The sequence below is a fragment of the Balaenoptera physalus genome (assembly GCF_965194825.1).
Source record: "Balaenoptera physalus genome assembly, chromosome: 3".
NCBI lineage: Eukaryota > Metazoa > Chordata > Mammalia > Artiodactyla > Balaenopteridae > Balaenoptera > Balaenoptera physalus.
In genome coordinates this window covers 88,889,961-88,912,351 of record NC_138890.1, presented here as the reverse complement: position 1 = coordinate 88,912,351, position 22,391 = coordinate 88,889,961, and the positions used below count along the sequence as shown (strand labels likewise).

Sequence of the window (22,391 nt, the reverse complement as noted above, 5' to 3'; positions counted from 1 at the left end):
TTAAATTCACTGAAATACTTTATCTTGTTTGACTTTAAAAACTGTTTAGTCACCATTTCCTGACAAGAAATAGATTTCAGTGTCTCTAATAAGTAGTATCTTATTTTTACTGAATATACAACTTTATTGATTATAAGATATATTGTTACTTTATATACTCTCATGAAAGAAAAAAATGCTGCCAATTAAACGATGATACAATGCTTTCTTATCACTTAGAATTTTTATTTTTTACTCACTGAAATAGCTCTTTTAGGCTTTTAAAAAATTAATTTGCATCATGTAATTCTATGCATATAATAAAAAATAGGCAAAATAAATTAGTTGGAATATTTCTATATTTTTTTCACAGAGTCTGTCTCTTCTGGATAACTTTTTACAGTGGTTTTTGTTATGAAAATTTGCAAATATACAGAAGAGAGAATTGTTAAATGAACTCCCATTGACCTATCCATCCATATAGTCAATATTTTCTTTTTTTTTTTTTTTTTTTTCATCTATACTCTCACCTACTTTTCTTCTACACTGGATAACTTTAAAGAAAATTCCAGTTATTATTTTATCCATAAGTATTTTAGTATATATTGCTAAAATAAGTACTCTTTTCAAAAAAAACTATGTTATCATTAACCCACCTAATAACAATAATTTCTTAATATTATTAATTATCCTGACTATGCTCAAATGATTGTTAAATGTTTTTTACAGTTGTTTCATTTGAATCATGCTCCAAACCTGGCTCATATGTTGCATTTGAATAATCTCTTTTAATCTCTAGGTTCCCCTCACCACCCCACTTTTAAAATGCCATTTATTTGTGGAAGAAACTGGGTAGTTTATTCTATAGCATTTAATTCCTTCATTTTGGATTTTGCTGTTAGCATCTTGTGATGCAGTTTCACATATTCCTTCATCCTCCAATTTTCTTGCAAACTGGAAGTTAGATCTAGAGGCTTGATAAGATTTTGGCTGTTTATTTTGGGCAAGAATACATCATAGGTGCTGGTATAGACTTCCTGTTGTTTCATATCAAGAGGTATATAATGTCTGCTTGTTTATCTTTTTCTTATGTTAAATGTGGCTAATAGGTTCCAGTGTTGCCAGCCTGGTCAATCTATTAAAAAAGTTTCTCTTCAGCCTTTCACCTAATAGTTTTAGAAACACTTCATATTCACCACTTAGATCCATTAGCTCAGTGGAGGTTGTAAAATGGCAATATTTTACTTCTGTCATTCCTGATGCAATTGTTAGCTGGAGTTTTTCAATAAACATTTTTCCTTTATCAACTATTTGGTTGCCGTGAGGTGTAAGGTAGGATAAATTCTTGCTTTTTGATATTAATTTGCCAGTTTGGGACTTCCCTGGTGGCGCATTGGTTAAGAAGCCGCCTGCCAATGCAGGGGACACAGGTTCGATCCCTGGTCCGGGAAGATCCCACATGCCACGGAGCAGGTAAGCCCGTGTGCCACAACTACTGAGCCTGCGCTGTAGAGCCCGCGAGCCACAACTACCGAGCCCGCATGCTGCTACTGAAGCCTGTGCGCTTAGAGCCTGTGCTCCACAACAAGAGAAGCCACCACAATGGGAAGCCAGTGCACTGCAACGAAGAGTAGTCCCCGCTGGACACAACTAGAGAAAGCCTGCGCGCAGCAATGAAGACCCAACGTAGTCCCCCCACCCCCCAAAATATTGCCAGTTTGCCTAATAGTGAATTGGTTGTTTAGCAACTTCAAAAGTTAAGACTTCTAGTTTCCAGACCAGCATGTAAGAAGTTTGGAAGTTGTCCCTCCATCCTAACAACAAGTAAAAAGCTGAACAAACTGAAAAATCAACAACTCTTCTTAGATCCATTAGAGAAAGTAAGTCACAGAGCAGATGACTGCCCCCCCCCCCCCCACCAGTTGGAGAGACTGACAAGCAAATACAGGGAATCACAACTTATCAGAGCAGCAGTGGTCTCGGGAACCACTGTTGGTTGTAGAAAAACCTGAACTGTAACTGACAAATTCTGGAAGTTCAGTGTGGACATTTCTGAGGGTTAAAAACTCCAGGAGGACCCACTCATTGAGGGGCCTTCACACTTGTGAATTTTACCTCCCAAATCCCTATGAGGTTCTCACAGAGAATATAGGAAAAAAAAAAAATCTCATGATCCTGGTAGTGGCAGAGGAAAAGGAATAATTTTGACATATGCTAGAGCATTCTGTTTTTAACAAGGTCTGTCATCAGGACAAACTGTTTAGCCAGAATCTAACTGACCTGGGGGAAGGGAAGTACCCAACTCCAGCTCACTCTAGCCATCCTGTCCCATGTAAGGCGGGATGGAGACTGAGAAGTACATGTGAAGTTCACGGTCCAGGGGCACAGGCTCAGTGAAAGACCAAGACCTAATCAGAGGGCTATAAAATGCTTCTCCTTCCTTGACAACTTATCACCACATTAGTACAGGCCTGTTTACCTCAGTTCCTTTTACCCAGTACATTATACCTGACAATCAAGAAGAAAGAGACAAGGCATACCAAGAGGCAGGAAATACAATTGGAAGAGACAGAGCAAGCATCAGCACCAGACATGGCAGGGATCTTGGAATTATCAGACTGGGAATTTAAAGCAACTATTAATAATGTGCTAAGAGCTCTAATGAGTAAAGTAGACAGCATACAAGAACAGATGGGCAATGTAAGCAGAAAGATAGAAATCCTAAGCAAGGACCAAGAAGAGATTCTAGAGTTCAGTAACATTATAACAGAAATGAAAAATGACTTTGATGGGCTTATTAGGAGACTGGACACAACTGAAGAAAGAATCTCTGAACTTGAGTTTATACCAATAGAAATCTCTAAAAGTGAAAAGCAAAGAGAACAAAGACTGAAAAAAAAAAGTAAACAGCATATTCAAGAATTTTGGGACCACTACAAAAGGTGTAACATACATATAATGGGAATACCAGAAGGAGAAGAAAGGGACTGAGGAATAGAAGAAATTTTTGGAATAATAATGACTGAGAATTTCTCCAAATTAATGTCAGATACCAAATGACAGATCCAGGAAGCTCAGAGAACACCAAGCAGAATGAATGACGAAAAACCCCCTCATAAACCTAGAATTCTGAACCCTGTGAAAGTATCCCTCAAAAGTGAAGGAGAAATAAAGTCTTTGTTAGACAAACAAAAATTGATGGAATTTGTTGCCAAGAGACTGAGAAAGAAAGTATGATATAGGTCAGAAACTTGGATCTACATAGAGAAAGAAAGAGCATTGGGGAAGGAATGAGTGAAGATAAAATGAAAACTTTTATTTTTCTCATTCTTAATTGATTTAATGGATATTGGTTTATTGAAAATGATAATAGCAACAATGTATTTGATTATGTGCACTCATGTATATATCCTGTGTGTGTGTACATATTTTTATGTATACTTATATATAAGTGAAATGAATGACAGCGATAATACTTGGGATGGGAAGGAGGAATTATGATTATTTTGTTATTGTAAGGTATTTACACTATGCATGAAGTGGTATAGTGTTATTTGAAAGTAGGAGTGGATTAGTTACAAATGTATGTTGTAAACTCTAGGGCAGCCACTAAAAAAAGCAAAAAAAAAGAAGTATACCTAGTATGCTAAGAAATGATAGAGAATAGAATCACATAAAATACTCAATTAAAACCACAAAGACAGAAAAAGAGTGGGAGACAAAAATTGGAACAAATAATAAGGGTAACAAATAGGAAACAGTAACAAATATGGTAGATACTAATCCAAATATATCAATAATTACTTTGAAGGTCAGTGGTCTTAATGAACCAATTAAAAGACAGATATTGTCAGAATGGATCAAAAAACAAGACACAACTGTATGTTGTCTACAAGAAACCTACTTTATATATAAAAACACATATAGATTAATAGTAAATGGATGGAGAAAGATATACCATACTAACCCTAATCAAAAGAAAGTGGGAGTAGCTATATTAATTGCAGACAGGCCAGACTTCAAAGTAAAGAAATTTATCAGGGATAAAGAGGGGAATTACATAATGTTGAAGGGGTCAGTTCTCCAGGAAGACACTGTAATCCTTAACATGTATGTGCCTAACAACATAGCATCAAAATACTGATAGAACTGCAAAAAGTGTTAGAATTGTAAGGAGAAGTGGATGAACCTCTATTATAGTTGGAGATATCAGCACCCTCCCCACCCCCCATCAGAAATGGACAGATGCAGCAGGCAGAAAATCAGTAAGGACAGAGTTGAACTTAATAATATCATCAATCAACTAGATATAAGGAACATGTATAGACTACTTCATCCAAGAGCAGGAGAATACACATTCTTCTCAAGCTCACATTGGATGATTCAACAAGATAGACCACATTCTAGGTCATAAATCACACCTTAATAAATTTTAAAAGATGGAGTTGATACAATGTCTTCTCTGAGACCACAGTGGAATTAAACTAGAAATCAGTAACAGAAAGAAAGCTGGAAAATCCCCAAATACTTGGAGGTTAAACAGTACACTTCTAAATAACACGTGGATCAAGGAAGAAATCTCAAGAAAAATTTAAAGATATTTTGAACGAAATGAACCTGGAAACAAAACTTATCAAAATTTGTGGGATACAACAAAAGCAGTGCTTAGAAGGAAATTTATAGCATTGAATGCATTTGTTAGAAAAGAAGAAAGATCTAAAATCAATCATCTAAGCTTCCACCTTAGGACAATAGAAAGAGAAGAGCAAATTGAATCCAAAGTACACAGAAGAAAAGAAATAATGAAAATTAGAGCAGAACTCAATGAAAATGAAAACATGAAACTAATAAAGTCAACAAAACCAAAATCTGGTACTTTGAGAAGAATAAAATCAGTAAGCCTCTAGCCAGGCTAACAAAAACCCAGTGTGGGTACAAATTACTAATATCAGAAGTGAAAGATACATATCCCATGGATATTAAAAGGATAATGAAGGACTACTTTTTAAAAACTCTTATGTCCTAATTCAAAAAGAGTCATGTACAACAATGTTCATTGCAGCTCTATTTACAATAGCCAGGACATGGAAGCAACCTAAGTGTCCATCGACAGATGAATGGATAAAGAAGATGTGGCACATATATACAATGAAATATTACTCAGCCATAAAAAGGAACGAAATTGAGTTATTTGTAGTGAGGTGGATGGACCTAGAGTGTGTCATACAGAGTGAAGTAAGTCAGAAAGAGAAAAACAAATACCATAAGCTAACATATATATGGAATCTAAAAAAAAAAAAAAAAGGTCATGAAGAACCTAGGGGCAAGACGGGAATAAAGACACAGACCTACTAGAAAATAGACTTGAGGACGTGGGGAGGGGGAAGGGTAAGCTGTTACAAAGTGAGAGAGTGGTAGTGTATATATGGATATATATACACTACCAAATGTAAAATAGATAGCTAGTGGGAAGCAGTCGCATAGCACAAGGAGATCAGCTCGGTGCTTTGTGACCAGCTAGAAGGGTGGGATAGGGAGGGTGGGAGGGAGGGAGACGCAAGAGGGAAGAGATATGGGGGTATATGTATATGTATATGTATAATTGATTCACTTCGTTAAAAAGCAGAAACTAACACACCATTGTAAAGCAATTATATTCCAGTAAAAACGTTAAAAACAAACAAACAAACAAACAAACCTCTATGTCCATAAGTTTGATAACCTGGGAGAAATTGGCCAAAGCCTTGAAGGACACAGTCTGCTAAAACTCACATAAGAAGAATAGACAATCAATAGGCACATATCTATTAAAGTAATTGAATCAATAATTAATAAACTTCCAAAACAGAAAGCACCAGGCTCAGATGGCTTCAGACTCAGATGACTTCATTGGTGAATTCTATTAAACATTTAAGGAAGAAATTATGCCAATTCTCTACAAACTATTTCAGAAAAAGAAACAGAGAGGAACTTCCTAACTCCATTGTATGAGGCCAGCATTACCTAACACCAAAAGCACACAAAGACATTAGAAGAAAAGGAAACAACAGACCAATATCTATCATGAACATAGATGCAAAAATCCTTAATACACTATGAAGAAATAAAATCCAACAGTATAGAAAAAGAATTTATACACTTTGACCAAGTGGAATTTTTTTCAGGTGTGAAAGGCTGGTTCGATATTTGAAAATCAGTTAATGGAATCCACTATATCAGGAAATTAAAAAAGAAAAATTACATGAGCATATGAATAGATGCAGAAAAAGCATTTGACAAAATCCAACACCAGTTGGGTTGGTTCTCAGTAAATGAGGAATAAAGGGGAACTTCTGCAACTTGATAAAAGATATCTACAAAAAACTTATAGCTAACATCATCCTTAATTGTGAGAAACTCATAACTTTCCCACTAAGATCAGGAGCAAGGGAAGGATGTCCGCCCTTACCAATGCTTGTCAACATAATACTGGAAATCTTAGCTAATGAAACAAGGCAAGAAAAAGAAATAAAATGTGTACAGATTGGGAATGAAGAAATAAAGCTGTCTTTGTTTACAGATGACATGGTTGTTCATCCAAGAGAATCAACAAAAAACTCTTGGAACTAATAAACAGTTATAGCAAGTTTGCAGGATACAGTGTTAGCATATAGAAGTCAGTCACTTCCCTATAAACAATGAACAGGTGGAATATGAAATTAAAAACACAATACCATTTACATTAGCACCTCAAAAAATGAAATACTTAGGTATACAACTATCAAAATATGTACAAGATCTATAGGAGGACAATGACAGAACTCTGATGAGAGAAATCAAAGAAGAAATAATTGTAGAGATATCCCATGTTTGTGGATGAGAAACCTCAGTGTTGTCAAGATACAAATTATTCCCAGTTTGAACTATAGATTCAACAGTCCCAATCAAAATCTCGGGAAATGCCAAATTTATTCTAAAATTTATATGGAGAAACAAAAGACCCAGAATAGCCAACAGAATATTGAAGGAGAAGAACAAAATTGGAGAACCGACACTACCTGACTTCAAGATTTATCATAAAGACACAATAATCGGGGAGAGCTTCAAGATGGCAGAAGAGTAAGACGTGGAGATCACCTTCCTCCCCACAAATACATCAGAAATACATCTACATGTGGAACAACTCCTACAAACACCTACTGAACACTGGCAGAAGACCTCAGACCTCCCAAAAGACAAGAAACTCCCCACATACCTGGGTAGGGTAAAAAAAAAAAAAAAACAGAGACAAAAGAATAGGGACGGGACCTGCACCAGTGGGAGGGAGCTGTGAAGGAGGAAAGGTTTCCACACACTAGGAAGCCCCTAGTCTCACGGGCGGAGACTGCGGTGGCAGAGGGGGGAAGCTTCGGAGCCACGGAGGAGAGCGCAGCAACAGGGGTGCAGAGGGCAAAGCGGAGAGATTCCCGCACAGAGGATCGGTGCCGACCAGCACTCACCAGCCCGAGAGGCTTGTCTGCTCACCCGCCGGGATGGGTGGGGACTGGGAGCTGAGGCTCTGGCTTCAGAGGTCAGCTCCCAGGGAGAGGACTGGGGTTGGCTGCGTGAACACAGCCTGAAGGGGGCTAGTGAGCCACAGCTAGCCAGGAGGGAGTCCGTGAAAAAGTCTGGAGCTGCTGAAGAGGCAAGAGACTTTTCCTTGCCTGTTTGTTTCCTGGTGCGCAAGGAGGGGGGATTAAGAGCGCCGCTTAAAGGAGCTCCAGAGACGGGCGTGAGCCGCAGCTATCAGCATGGACCCCAGAGACGGGCATGAGACACTAAGGCTGCTGCTGCAGCCACCAAGAAGCCTGTGTGCAAGCACAGGTCACTATCCACACCTCCCCTCCCGGGAACCTGTGCAGCCCACCACTGCCAGGGTCCCGTGATCCAGGGACAACTTCCCTGGGAGAACACACAGCACGCCTCAGGCTGGTGCAATGTCAAGCTGCCTCTGACGCCTCAGGCTCGCCCCGCATTCCTACCCCTCCCTCCCCCCGGCCGGAGTGAGCCAGAATCCTCTAATCAGCTGCTCCTTTAACCCCGTCCTGTCTGAGCTAAGAACAGACGTCCTCAGGCGACCTACACGCAGAGGCAGGGTCAAATCCAAAGCTGAACACCAGGAGCTGGGCGAAAAAAGAAGAGAAAGGGAAATCTCTCGAGCAGGCTCAGGAGCAGCGGATTAAATCTCCACAATCAACTTGATGTACCCTGCATCTGTGGAATACCTGAATAGACAACAAATCATCTCTCCCAGAGATCTCCATCTCAACGCTAAGACCCAGCTCCACCCAATGACGAGCAGACTCCAGTGCTGGATGCCCCATGCCAAACAACTAGCAAGACAGGAGCACAACCCCATCCATTAGCACAGAGGCTGCCTAAAATCACAATAAGGCCACAGACACCCCAAAACACACCACCAGACGTGGACCTGCCCACCAGAAAGACAAGATCCAGCCTCATCCACCAGAACACAGGCACTAGTCCCCTCCACCAGGAAGCGTACACAACCCATGGAACCAACCTTAGCCACTGGAGGCAGACACCAAAAACAACAGGAACTATGAACCTGCAGCCTGCAAAAAGGAGACCCCAAACCCAGTAAGTTAAGCAAAGTGACAAGACAGAGAAACACACAGCAGATGAAGGAGCAAGGACAAAACCCACCAGACCTAACAAATAAAGAGGAAATAGGCAGTGTACCTGAGAAAGAATTCAGAATAATGATAGTAAGGATGATCCAAAATCTTGGAAACAGAATAGAGAAAATACAAGAAACGTTTAACAAGGACCTAGAAAAACTAAAGAGCAAACAAACAGTGATGAACAATACAATAAATGAAATAAAAAATTCTCTAGAAGGGATCAATAGCGGAATAACTGAGGCAGAAGATCGGATAAGTGACCTGGAAGATAAAATAGTGGAAATAACTACTGCAGAGCAGAATAAAGAAAAAAGAATGAAAAGAATTGAGGACAGTCTCAGAGACCTCTGGGACAACATTAAACGCACCAACATTCGAATTATAGGGGTCCCAGAAGAAGAGAAAAAGAAAGGGACTGAGAAAATATTTGAAGAGATTATAGTCGAAAACTTCCCTAATATGGGAAAGCAAAACAGTCAATCAAGTCCAGGAAGCACAGAGAGTCCCATACAGGATAAATCCAAGGAGAAACATGACAAGACACATATTAATCAAACTATCAAAAATTAAATACAAAGAAAAAATATTAAAAGCAGCAAGGGAAAAACAACAAACAACACACAAGGGAATCCCCAGAAGCTTAACAGCTGATCTTTCAGCAGAAACTCCGCAAGCCAGAAGGGAGTGGCAGGACATATTTAAAGTGATGAAGGGGAAAAAACCTACAACCAAGATTACTCTAGCCCACAAGGATCTCATTCAGATTCGATGGAGAAATTAAAACCTTTACAGACAAGCAAAAGCTGAGAGAATTCAGCACCACCAAACCAGCTTTACAACAAATGCTAAAGGAACTTCTCTAGGCAGGAAACACAAGACAAGGCAAACCCCTACAGTATCAAACCCAAAACAATTAAGAAAATGGTAATAGGGACATACATATCAATAATTACCTTAAATGTAAATGGATTAAATGCTCCAACCAAAAGACATAGACTGGATGAATGGATATGAAAACAAGACCCGTATATATGCTGTGTACAAGAGACCCACTTCAGACCTAGGGACACATACAGACTGAAAGTGAGGGGATGGAAAAAGATATTCCATGCAAATGGAAATCAAAAGAAAGCTGGAGTAGCAATTCTCATATCAGACAAAATAGACTTTACAACAAAGACTATTACAGGAGACAAAGAATGACACTACATAATGATCAAGGGATCAATCCAAGAAGAAGATATAACAATTGTAAATATTTATGCACCCAACATAGGAGCACCCCAATACATAAGGCAAATACTAACAGCCATAAAAGAGGAAATCGACAGTAACACAATCATAGTAGGGGATGTTAACACCCCACTTTCACCAATGGACAGATCGTCCAAAATGAAAATAAATAAGGAAACACAAGCTAAATGATATGTTAAACAAGATAGACTTAATATTTATAGGACATTCCATCCAGAAACAACAGAATACACACTTCTTCTCAAGTGCTCATGGAACATTCTCCAGGATAGATCATATCTTGGGTCACAAATCAAGCCTTGGTAAATTTAAGAACATTGAAATCGTATCAAGTATCTTTTCCGACCACAACGCTATGAGACTAGATATCAATTACAGGAAAAGATCTGTAAAAAATACAAACACAAGGAGGCTAAAATACACTACTTAATAACCAAGTGATCACCGAAGAAATAAAAGAGGAAATCAAAAAATACCTAGAAACAAATGACAATGAAAACACGATGACCCAAAACCTATGGGATGCAGCAAAAGCAGTTCTAAGAGCTAAATTTATAGCAATACAACCCTACCTCAAGAAACAAGAAACATCTCAAATAAACAACCTAACCTTACACCTAAAGCAATTAGAGAAAGAAGAACAAAAAAACCCCAAAGTTAGCAGAAGGAAAGAAGTCATAAAGATTAGATCAGAAAAAAATGAAAAAGAAATGAAGGAAACAGTAGCAAAAATCAATGAAACTAAAAGCTGGTTCTTTGAGAAGATAAACAAAATTGATAAACTGTTAGCCAGACTCATCAAGAAAAAAAAGGAGAAGACTCAAATCAATAGAATTAGAAATGAAAAAGAAGTAACAACTGATACTGCAGATATACAAAGGATCATGAGAGATTACTACAAACAACTCTATGCCAATAAAATGGACAACCTGGAAGAAATAGACAAATTCTTAGAAATGCACAACCTGCCGAGACTGAACCAGGAAGAAATAGAAAATATGAACAGACCAATCACAAGCACTGAAACTGAAACTGTGATTAAAAATCTTCCAACAAACAAAAGCCCAGGAGCAGATGGCTTCACAGGCGAATTCTATCAAACATTTAGAGAAGAGCTAACACCTATCCTTCTCAAACTCTTCCAAAAAACTGCAGAGGAAGGAACACTCCCAAACTCATTCTATGAGGCCACCATCACCCTGATACCAAAACCAGACAAAGATGTTACAAAGAAAGAAAACTACAGGCCAATATCACTGATGAACATAGATGCAAAAATCCTCAACAAAATACTAGCAAACAGAATCCAACAACACATTAAAAGGATCATACACCATGATCAAGTGGGATTTATCCCAGGAATGCAAGGATTCTTCAATATATGCAAATCAATCAATGTGATACACCATATTAACAAATTGAAGGAGTAAAACCATATGATTATATCAATAGATGCAGAGAAAGCTTTAGACAAAATTCAACACCAATTTTATGATAAAAGCCCTGCAGAAAGTAGGCATAGAGGGAACTTTCCTCAACATAATAAAGGCCATATATGACAAACCCACAGCCAACATTGTCCTCAATGTTTAAAAACTGAAACCATTTCCACTAAGATCAGGAACAAGACAAGGTTGCCCACTCTCACCACTATTATTCAACATAGTTTTGGAAGTTTTAGCCACAGCAATCAGAGAAGAAAAAGAAATAAAAGGAATACAAATTGGAAAAGAAGAAGTCAAGCTGTCACTGTTTGCAGAGGACATGATACTATACATAGAGAATCCTAGAGATGCTACCAGAAAACTACTAGAGCTAATCAATGAATTTGGTAAAGTAGCAGGATACAAAATTAATGCACAGAAATCTCTTGCATTCCTCTATACTAATGATGAAAAATCTGAAAGTGAAATTAAGAAAACACTCTCATTTACCATTGCAACAAAAAGAATAAAATATCTAGGAATAAACCTACCTAAGGAGACAAAAGACCTGTATGCAGAAAATTATAAGACACTGATGAAAGAAATTAAAGATGATACAAACAGATGGAGAGATATACCATGCTCTTGGACTGGAAGAATCAACAGTTTGAAAATGACTCTACTACCCAAAGCAATCTACAGATTCAATTCAATCCCTATCAAACTACCACTGGCATTTTTCACAGAACTAGAACAAAAAAATTTCACAATTTGTAAGGATACACAAAAGACCCCGTATAGCGAAAGCAATCTTGAGAAAGAAAAATGGAGCTGGAGGAATCATGCTCCCTGACTTCAGACTCTACTACAAAGCTACAGTAATCAAGACAGTATGGTACTGGCACAAAAAGAGAAATATAGATCAATGGAACACGATAGAAAGCCCAGAGATAAACCTTCGCACATATGGTCACCTTATCTTTGATAAAGGAGGCAAGAATATACAGTGGAGAAAAGACAGCCTCTTCAATAAGTGGTGCTGGGAAAACTGGACAGCTACATGTAAAAGAATTATATTAGAGCACTCCCTAACACCATACAGAAAAATAAACTCAAAATGGATTAAAGACCTAAATGTAAGGCCAGACACTATCAAACTCTTAGAGGAAAACATAGGCAGAACACTCTATGACATAAATCACAGCAAGATCCTTTTTGACGCACCTCCTAGAGAAATGGAAATAAAAACAAAAATAAACAAATGGGACCCAATGAAACTTAAAAGCTTTTGCACAGCAAAGGAAACCATAAACAAGACCAAAAGGCAACCCTCAGAATGGGAGAAAATATTTGCAAATGAATCAACGGACAAAGGATTAATCTCCAAAATTTACAAGCAGCTCATGCAGCTCAATATTAAAGAAACAAACAACCCAATCCAAAAATGGGCAGAATATCTAAATAGACATTTCTCCAAAGAAGAGATACAGACTGCCAACAAACACATGAAAAGATGCTCAACATCACTAATCATTAGAGAAATGCAAATCAGAACTACAATGAGATATCATCTCACACCAGTCAGAATGGCCATAATCAAAAAATCTAGAAACAATAAATGCTGGAGAGGGTGTGGAGAAAAAGGAACCTTCTTGCACTGTTGGTGGGAATGTAAATTGATACAGCCACTATGGAGAACAGTATGGAGGTTCCTTAAAGAACTAAAAATAGGACTACGGTACAACCGAGCAATCCCACTACTGGGCATATACCCTGAGAAAACCATAATTCAAGGAGTCATGTACCACAGTGTTCACTGCAGCTCTGTTTACAGTAGCCAGGACATAGAAGCAACCTAAGTGTCCATCAACAGATGAATGGATAAAGAAGATGTGGCACATATATACATGGAATATTTCTCAGCCATAAAGAGAAAAGAAAGTGCGTTATTTGTAGTGAGGTAGATGGACCTAGAGTCTGTCATACAGAGTGAAGTAAGTCAGAAGGAGAAAAACAAATACAATATGCTAACACATATATATGGACTCTAAAAAAAAAAAAAATCGTGAAGAACCTAGGGGCAAGATGGGAATAAAGATGCAGACCTACTAGAGAATGGAGTTGAGGATATGGGGAGGGGGAAGGGTAAGCTGGGACAAAGTGAAAGTGTGGCATGGGCATATGTACACTACCAAATGTAAAATAGATAGCTAGTGGGAAGCAGCCCCATAGCACAAGGAGATCAGTTTGGTGCTTTGCGACCACCTTGAGAGGTGGGGTAGGGAGGGTGGAAGGGAGGGAGATGCAAAAGGGAAGAGATATGGGGATATAAGTATATGTATAACTGATTCACTTTGTTGTAAAGCAGAAACTAACACACCATTGTAAAGCAATTATACTTCAAATAGATGTTAAAAAAAATTATTCTGATACTTTTCTCTGGATAATGAGTATTTGGCTTATGACTTGATGCATATCTATATAGGTGTGTATATATATATATATGTAAATATCTTAATATATGAAAGATAATTAAAGGAGTATTTTAAATTAAAAAAATACAGTAATCAAGATAGTTTGGTATTTGTGAAAGACAATAGACAAACAAATAGATCAGTGGAACAGAATAGAGAGGGAGAGTCAGAAGTAGATCCACATAATTGTAGTTAACTGATCTGTGACAAAGGGGCAAAGTTAACACAGGGGAGAGAAGTTAATATTTTCAACAAATGGTGCTGGAACAAGGGACCTCCATGTGTAAAAAAACGAATCTAGACACATACTTTACACCAGTCAGAAAAATTAACTCAAAATGGATCACAGATCTAAATGTAAAATGTAATACTACAAAACACCTAGAAGATAAATAGGAGAAAACCTAGATGACCTCGGTTATGAAGATGACTTTTTCGATACAACACCAAAGGCATGATCCATGAAGAAATAATTGATAAGGTGGAATTCCTCAAAATTTTAAAGCTTCTCTGTTTTCCTTCCTTTCTTTCTTTCCTCCTCCCTCCCTGTACCGCATGGCTTGTGTGATCTTAGTTCCCTGACCAGGGATTGAACCTGGGCCCTCAGCCTTGAGAGCACAGATTTCTAACCAGTTGACCACCAGGGAATTCCCTCCTTTCTTTCTTTTTTAAAACATTATAACTCCACAGAAATGTGTGTGACACGTGTTGCAAATGGCAAAGGAACACATGAGTTTTCATTCAGAGAAATTCTACTTAACACTGGACGTGAGTCATGGTATGATACTGTGCCTCCAATCTCAAAGGGTATGTCATCTTTAGTACAGAATTTAAGGGAAAGTAAGAGCATTGGAAGTGAAACCCAAAAGGGTCTCAGGCACACTCTGGGTGGTCTATAAGCAAGTATGGAACTATAATGACTTCATAAGTTTAAAAGATATAATGAACTCAAAGCATCCTGATAGGCAAGATAAAATGAACCAGATTGGCAAAATTCTCAGACAGGTTTCAACAACAGACATCAATGTGATACAACTGTTTAAAAGTATGCAAAATGGAAAATAGTTCGAGCCCCTGAGACCAGAGCAGTAACTGTGATGGGCAATCACGCAGATGGAAGTGTCCATATTTCTTGCCTGCTTCAAGCAATATATATATATACATTATATATATATATAATGTATATATATCATATATATTGTATTCAGGTTCTCCTCAAAAAAATAAAAAATAAAACTTCTGCTCTGCAAAATACAATATCAAAGGAATGAGAAGATAAGCCATAGACTGGGAGAAAATATTTGCAAAGGCACATTTGATAAAAGACTGTTATCTAAAATACACAAATAACTCTTCCCTGGTGGCACAGTGGTTAAGAATCTGCCTGCCAATGCAGGGGACATAGGTTCGATCCCTGGTCCAAGAAGATCCCACATGCTGCGGAGCAACTAATCCCGTGAGCCGCAACTACCGAGCCTGCACTCTAGAGCCTGCGAGCCACAACTACTGAGCCCATGCGCCGCAACTACTCAAGCCCGCATGCCGCAACTGCTTAGCCCACGTGCTGCAACTACTGAAACCTGCGTGTCTAGAGCCCGTGCTCCACACAAGAGAAGCTACCACAATGAGAAGCCTGTGAACCACAACAAAGAGTAGCCCCCGCTCGCTGCAATTAGAGAAAGCCTGCGTCCAGCAACGGGGACCCAACACAGCCAAAAGTAAAAAAAATTAATAAAAAAAATACACAAAGAACTCTTAGAAGTCTACTAAGAAAACCAGCAGCCTGATTAAAAAACAAACACCTCACCAAAGAAGATATACAGATGGCAAATAAGCATATAAAAAGTTGCTCAACATCATATGTCATCAGGGAAATGCAAATTGAAGGAACAATGAAATACCACTACGCATCTATTAGAATGCCCCAAATCCAGAACGTTGACAACACCCAATACTGGTGAGGTTGTGGAGCAACAGGAACTCTCATTCATTGCTGGTGGGAATGCAAAATAATCCAGCCACTTTGGAAGGCAGTTTGGCTGTTTCTTACAAAATTAAAAATACTCTTACCATAGGACCCAGCAATTGAGCTCCTTAGTATTTACCCAGAGGAGTTGAAAACATATGTCTACACTAAAGCCCACACATAGCTGTTTATAACAGCTTTATTCATAATTGTCAAAACTTGGAAGCTACCAAGAAGTCCTTTAGTAAGTGAGTGGATAAACTGTAGTGCATCCAGACAATGGAATAATATTCAGAGCTCAAAGGAAATGAGCTACCAAGCCACAGAAAGACATGGAGGAACCTTAAATGCATATTACTAAGTGAAAGAAGCCAATCTGAAAAATATGTATGATTCTAACTATATGATATTCTGGAAAAGTCAAAACTATGAAGACAGTAAAAAGATCATTGGTTCCCAGGGGTTAGTGAATAGGTGGAGCACAGAGGGTTTTATGACAGTGAAACAACTGTGTATGGTACTATAATGGTGGATACATGTCATTATATGTTTGTTCAAAACCATAAAATGTACACCAAGAGTGGAACTTAATGTAAACTATGGACTTGTGTGATAATGATGTGTCATTGTAGGTTTATCAGTTGTAAAAATGTACAAACATACTCTAGTGGAGTATGTTGATAATCAGGGAGGCTGTGCATGAGTCAGGGTAAAAGACAACTGGGGAATCTCTGTACTTTGTGCTAAATTTGGCTGTGATACTAAAACTGCTCTAAAAGGTAAAGTCCATTAAAAACAAAATGTTAACCAGTGAGGTTCTTTTTAAAAGGGAATGATTTGAACTCATTTATATCTATATCATAGTTGTAGATATTTTTGTTTATTTACACAGTGCAATCCTCCATGCTGTCAAGAACATTTGTGATGCAGAATTTGTTTAAAGTGGGCTCTGGGATTTTCTTCCAAGTTGCTTATGCCCCTTTAGCAAGTTTCTAATGCTGCTAATTTCTTACTCTTCTCAGAAGGCTTATTAGAAGTTTTTCAGATACAATCTAAGACTCTCAATTTTTTCTCAAATGCTTGTTATGGCTTTTTGACTACAGAGTCAAGGACTTGGATTTGTCTAGCCTTTCTGTAGAAATAATAACCAAGATCATGTGTGCATGCAGTGACCACTGTCATGATTGCTGCCTGGCCAGCAATGATTGTTAGGTACATCTTTTCAGAGATGTTACAATGTGAAAAAAAAAATCATGTTAGAACTGGTGAATTATGACAACTCAGAGTTATTCTGTACAATTAAAATAAGTATTTTAAATTATTTTTTTTATTAGAGAAAATATTTTTGTACACAGCAATTAATTATTGGCCTTTACATTCTAGATGATGACAGCACTATTTCATGATCTGCTCTTCTTTTTAGGAAATGTTTTTTTTTTTTCATATGCTGTTGAATTTATCACCGATTTCTAAGCTAATTTTAGTTTATTGGTTATAATTGTATATTAAAGAGCACCTCTGACCCATAAGCAGTAAAATATGCATCTGTTAATGCTTTGGAATTTAAGTTCTTGACTGATATAAATTTAAGCATTAAAAAATGTTTTTTCATTTCTCTTTTTGACAGGTCACCAAGACAGAATTAGAGAAATTAAAAACAAGCTATAGACAATTAATAAAAGAAATGAATTCTGCCAAAGAGAAATATAAAGAAGCTGTAGCTAAAGGTATGATGCAATTATAAAAAATGTTTATTTTAGTGATTTTTATTCTTATCATTTGAAAGTTATCTTTATAAGTGGTGGAATGATTCCACTTAGACCAATTCACATTTAAAAAATATTAAAATAAGCCAAAATAGACTAATTACCAAACTATGTAATAAGTATTTCTTTTTTTGTTTTGTTTTTTTAAAATAATGGAAACTATTTTTGAGTAGTTCATACTATTAATAGAATTATGCAGTACTTGTAATAGAATGCAAGGAATGTTTAAATTTTTCTCATAGGCTTCAGATTTACTTACTTAATTACTGAGCACTAAATAAGAAAAATAAAGTTGTATTTGTTTAGAAGCTTTTATTGATCCTCTTTTTACCTGTATTTAAATGCCATTAAAATCACAAGTCATTTTATAGCTTAGTTTTGCTTTCATAGCTTAATTTTATATCTATATTGTACTAAAATTTTCATAATAAGCTTTGGAAGTAAATGGAAAGAGAAACATTATGTTTTAATCAAAGATCTGTGGTTATAGTTTTTAAATGTGACTAAATAGTCTTCATATTCAGATTTTTTTTAATTATAAAATTTTTGTTGTTTTCTGGTTAAATAGAAGCATTATTAGCAACTCTTTTTAAAACATTTTTTTAATTATTAAATTTACTTTTCTCATTTATTAATGTATTTTCTCTTTTTCTTTTACTTGTATATTATTTTGTCATTTGGTTGAGGTAAATGAAATAAACAGCTCCTATATTTGGATATACCTTACACAATGAAAATACTGTGTTTTTGTTGTTATTCCCAGTAGACTAGAAGGGAGACTGATTTCGATGCAGTTTCCCCCCCTCCTCCCTTTCTGTCTCCCTTTCCCTCCTCCTCTTGCTCCTCCCTACTTCCTTCCTCTCCTTCCTTCTCTGTCCCTCCTCTTCTCTCCCTTGCCCTCCCTTCTCCCAGTATTCCCTTCAGCATTTACTTTGTGTCTCCCTTTCTCCCTGTCTCCATCCCTCCCACATTTATTTCACGTTTCTGCTTCTTGCAGTGTTTCTAGATGAATTAGTATTCACAGTTTACTTATTTTTACTTATTTTTCTTGTACCTCAACCAGCATTTTGAGATTACGATCTCTTTTTAATGCAAACATATCTTTTAAAATGCTTTTGTAATTCAGTTATGTAAGTTATTTAAGTGAAGAAAAGAAAAAATGCAATAGTGGAAAGATGAGTCAGTCTTTGGAGTCAGGTAGTCTTAGATGTAAGTTCCAATGTTGTATGATTATTTCATAATTTTCAAACTTTGTATACCTAATTATTATTCCTTTTTTATTTTAAAGAGTGCTTTATATAATCAAGAAGTATTTACTGAGCATTTGCTATCTTTAAGTTATTGAGATTCAAACATTCAAGGAGCTTACCCACTTCTAGTTGATATTCTAACTTGGGAACTGCAAGTCTTTACTGTTTTTCAAAATTTAGTCTTTATACAAGGGATCCCTTGCTAAACCATCAAGAGTGATTCAGAAATAGTTTTGTACATTGAGCATTACTACTCAATCTGTCAAAGGGTTATTTTTATAAAGTTCATTACATAATGCTTGGCTAGCATTCTCAAATTAGTTTCCTATATTATAAATATCCACACATTAAATTCAGCCAGAGCAAGTGGTGACTTAATCCAACTATATTGTAATCCATCTATGCGAAGTATATCACACTAGGTCTATGTCTGTTGGAGAATGATTAGTTAGGAAAAGAAGTACATAATTACTCCCAAGTGTTTGATACCTACTTTTAAAGACATAGTTTTTGTTTAAAAAATGAAATCTAATTCTGATATCATAATAAAGTTTTAAATAGTTCTTGTACCTAAAGTTTATATTATCAAAGATTATTCACAGGTAATAATTGTTCTTTATTACTTATCTTTATTATTTATTATAGAGATAAAATACCATTCAGTGTTGTATCAGTAGTAAGAAGGCAACTAGAAAATCTGAAGACCGTAGTTTTAATTGATCTTAAGAAATGTATTATTTGACTGAGTCTCCTGAAGTTAAAATATGTGAGCTTATTTACATTTTCTTTCTAAAGGTATTAGTGATAGTACTTTTTTATTTTCAAGAATTTGATTACTCCCATTAAATCAATTTATAATGTATAGAGTATATACTTTTAAAGTAAGTTCTTATATAACTATGTAAATGCATGAGACATATGTGAATTCCCCTTTTATAATCACAACTATCTTTATACTCATGATTACATGAAAAAGTATAAAATCATATTTTTGAAAATTTTGTATCTGTTTTCAAACTCCTTCTTCTACCTTTAACATGGAAATAGGTTTTTTTTTGTGAAGTTATTTACTCTTTATAAGAATGATGTGTTGGCAAATTCTTCCAACATTTACAGGCTTTATGTCAGAACCTTAGTTTATCTGGAGAGGCCACACCAGGACATTTCTGGAATAGGCTCTAGGAATTGCTGGGGCACTGGTGGTGGATACCCAAGCTGTGGCTCTGGCATTCAGAGTTGTTGCTTTAGACATTAGGAGGTCTTGGAAAAGCTATTTAAAAACCCAATCTGATATATAGTGTCCAGCTTGAGGAGACAAGGCTTTGGGGGAGATAGGACCCAGAAATAGCTCCTATAGTAAGTAAGGGTTAAATTCTGGATTTGATCAAGAATTGGTTTGGAATCAAGGGTTCAGTTACTGCAACTGGAGGTTCAGCAGCAGTAGCAGATGAGCTGGAAGCCTGGGTTAATACTGAAATTCCAAACTCCTGACCCCTGCTGTATGGATTAAACAAAATATTTTAAATTTTCAATGTTAGAATTTATATCCAAAGGAACACTGATTTATGTTGTCTAATGTAAAATATAACATTCATTTGTAATATGAATATAGCACCATTTTAGTTAAATTTTTTGGTATTGAATAATATACCCTAAATATCAAAGTCATTTTGCTCTATGCTGTGTCAAGGGAACAAATGTTTGTCTTAAATTGACTTGGACTAATTTGGACATTAGTCTATTGATTATTATTTATAACATGTATGCTGAGAACAACCAAAATAATTTTAGCCTATTGAGCTGAAGTTAATAGAGTGTTTCATGATAGCATGGAATAATAAGTTCTTGAATGCAAAATACACAGGTTTTACTTTCCTATAGCATATTAAGTTCTGAATACTTTTAGTTAGTTAAACACATTGTTAGGTTTGCCATAAAACAATTTTGTGAATCCATAAAGCTTGTGTCCAAACTAAGGTTCTGACATAATGGCTGTAAATGAAAACATTTGCCGTCACATCATCTTTATAAAGAGTAGATGACTTCTCAAAAGAACTCCTATAAGACCATATTGTCTATGAACAAAGACAGTTTTCCTCTTCCTTTTCAATCTGGTTGTCTTTTTTTTTTTTCTTTTTCTTGCCTAATTGCCCTAGCTAGACCCTCCAGTATAGTGTTGAACAGACATAGAAAGAGCAAACATGTTTGCCTTGTCCCTGATCTTAGGGGAAAGACTTTCATCATAAATATGAAGTTAACTGTAGTTTTTCAAAGGTTTTTCTTTTTCTTTAAAAATTAATTAATTAATTAATTAATTAATTAATTAATTAATTTTTGGCTGTGTTGGGTTTTCGTTTCTGTGTGAGGGCTTTCTCCAGTTGTGGCAAGCGGGGGCTACTCTTCATCACGGTGCGCGGGCCTCTCACTATCGCGGCCTCTCTTGTTGCGGAGCACAGGCTCCAGACGCGCAGGCTCAGTAGTTGTGGCTCACGGGCCTAGTTGCTCCGTGGTGTGTGGGATCTTCCCAGACCGGGGTTCGAACCCGTGTCCCCTGCATTGGCAGGCAGATTCTCAACCACTGCGCCACCAGGGAAGCCTGGTTTTTCCTTTTATCGGGTTGAAGAAGTTCCTTTTTATTCCTGCTTAAGAATGGATGTTATATTTTGTCAAATGCTTTTTCCATATCTGTGGAGATGGATATTTTTTTTCTTCTTTTACCTTGATATGGTGAATTATTTTGATTGATTTTTAAAATATTATACCAACTTCACATTCCTGGAATAAACTCCTCTTGGTTATGATGTATTATTATTTTTTATGTTGTTTGATATGGTTGGCTAAGTTTTTTTGGATTTTCAAATTCGTCTGTTTCTTTTACTATCTTTGTCTCATTTTTGTATAAGGATAATACTGTCCTCTGCATGATTGCCCCCTCTTAGAAATATTTGTGTTTAATTCTTAATATTTCTTAAATATTGGTAGAATTCACTTGTGAAGCCATCTGGGTCTGCTTGCTTTATTTTTTTCTTTCTTGCTAAGATTTTTAAACTATAAATTCAATTTCTTTAATTGATATAGGCTATTCTGTTTATCTTTTTCTTTGAGTTTTAGTAGGTTGTATCTTTCAAGGAATTGTCCACTTCATTTGTTTAATTTATTGGTACCAAGGTGTTCAGAATACTCCCTTATCCACCTTTTTATATTTGTAGAATCTGTGGTGATATTTTTTTTCTCATTTTTGTTATTGGTACTTTGTGTCTTCTCTTTTTTTCCTAATCATTTTGGCTAGAGGTTTATCAATTTTATTAATCTTCTCAAAGATCGGCTTTAGGCTTTATTTTCTTTCTATTTTTCTGCTTTCTATTTAATTGATTTATCTCTAATCTTTGTTTTTTTTTTTTCCTTCTGCTTGCTTTAGGCTTAGTTTGCACCAGTTTTTCTATTTTTTCTTTTTCTTTTTAATGTGGAAGCTAACTAAGATCATTGATTTGAGAATTATCTTCTTTTCTAATATAAGCATTTAGTGCTATGAATTTCCCTAAGGACTGTTTTAGCAACATTCCATACATTTGTATATATTGTGTCTTCATTTTTCTTCAGTTCAAAATACTTAAA

At 36.3% G+C, this 22,391-nt stretch overlaps 1 protein-coding gene across 13 annotated transcripts in view; it reads left to right on the top strand.

Annotated features, from left to right (window-relative positions):
* FER (FER tyrosine kinase) overlaps nucleotides 1-22,391 on the top strand; it is a 441,496-nt gene that overhangs the window by 81,032 nt on the left and 338,073 nt on the right. For all 13 annotated transcript variants that reach the window (XR_014261909.1, XR_014261910.1, XM_082455757.1 and 10 more), the window contains one exon: nucleotides 17,388-17,487. Coding sequence is in view for 11 of the 13 variants with exons in the window: in XM_082455757.1 (XP_082311883.1) it covers nucleotides 17,388-17,487 (100 nt within the window). In the remaining 2 variants the exon portion in view is untranslated. The remainder of the gene's footprint in view (nucleotides 1-17,387; nucleotides 17,488-22,391) is intronic.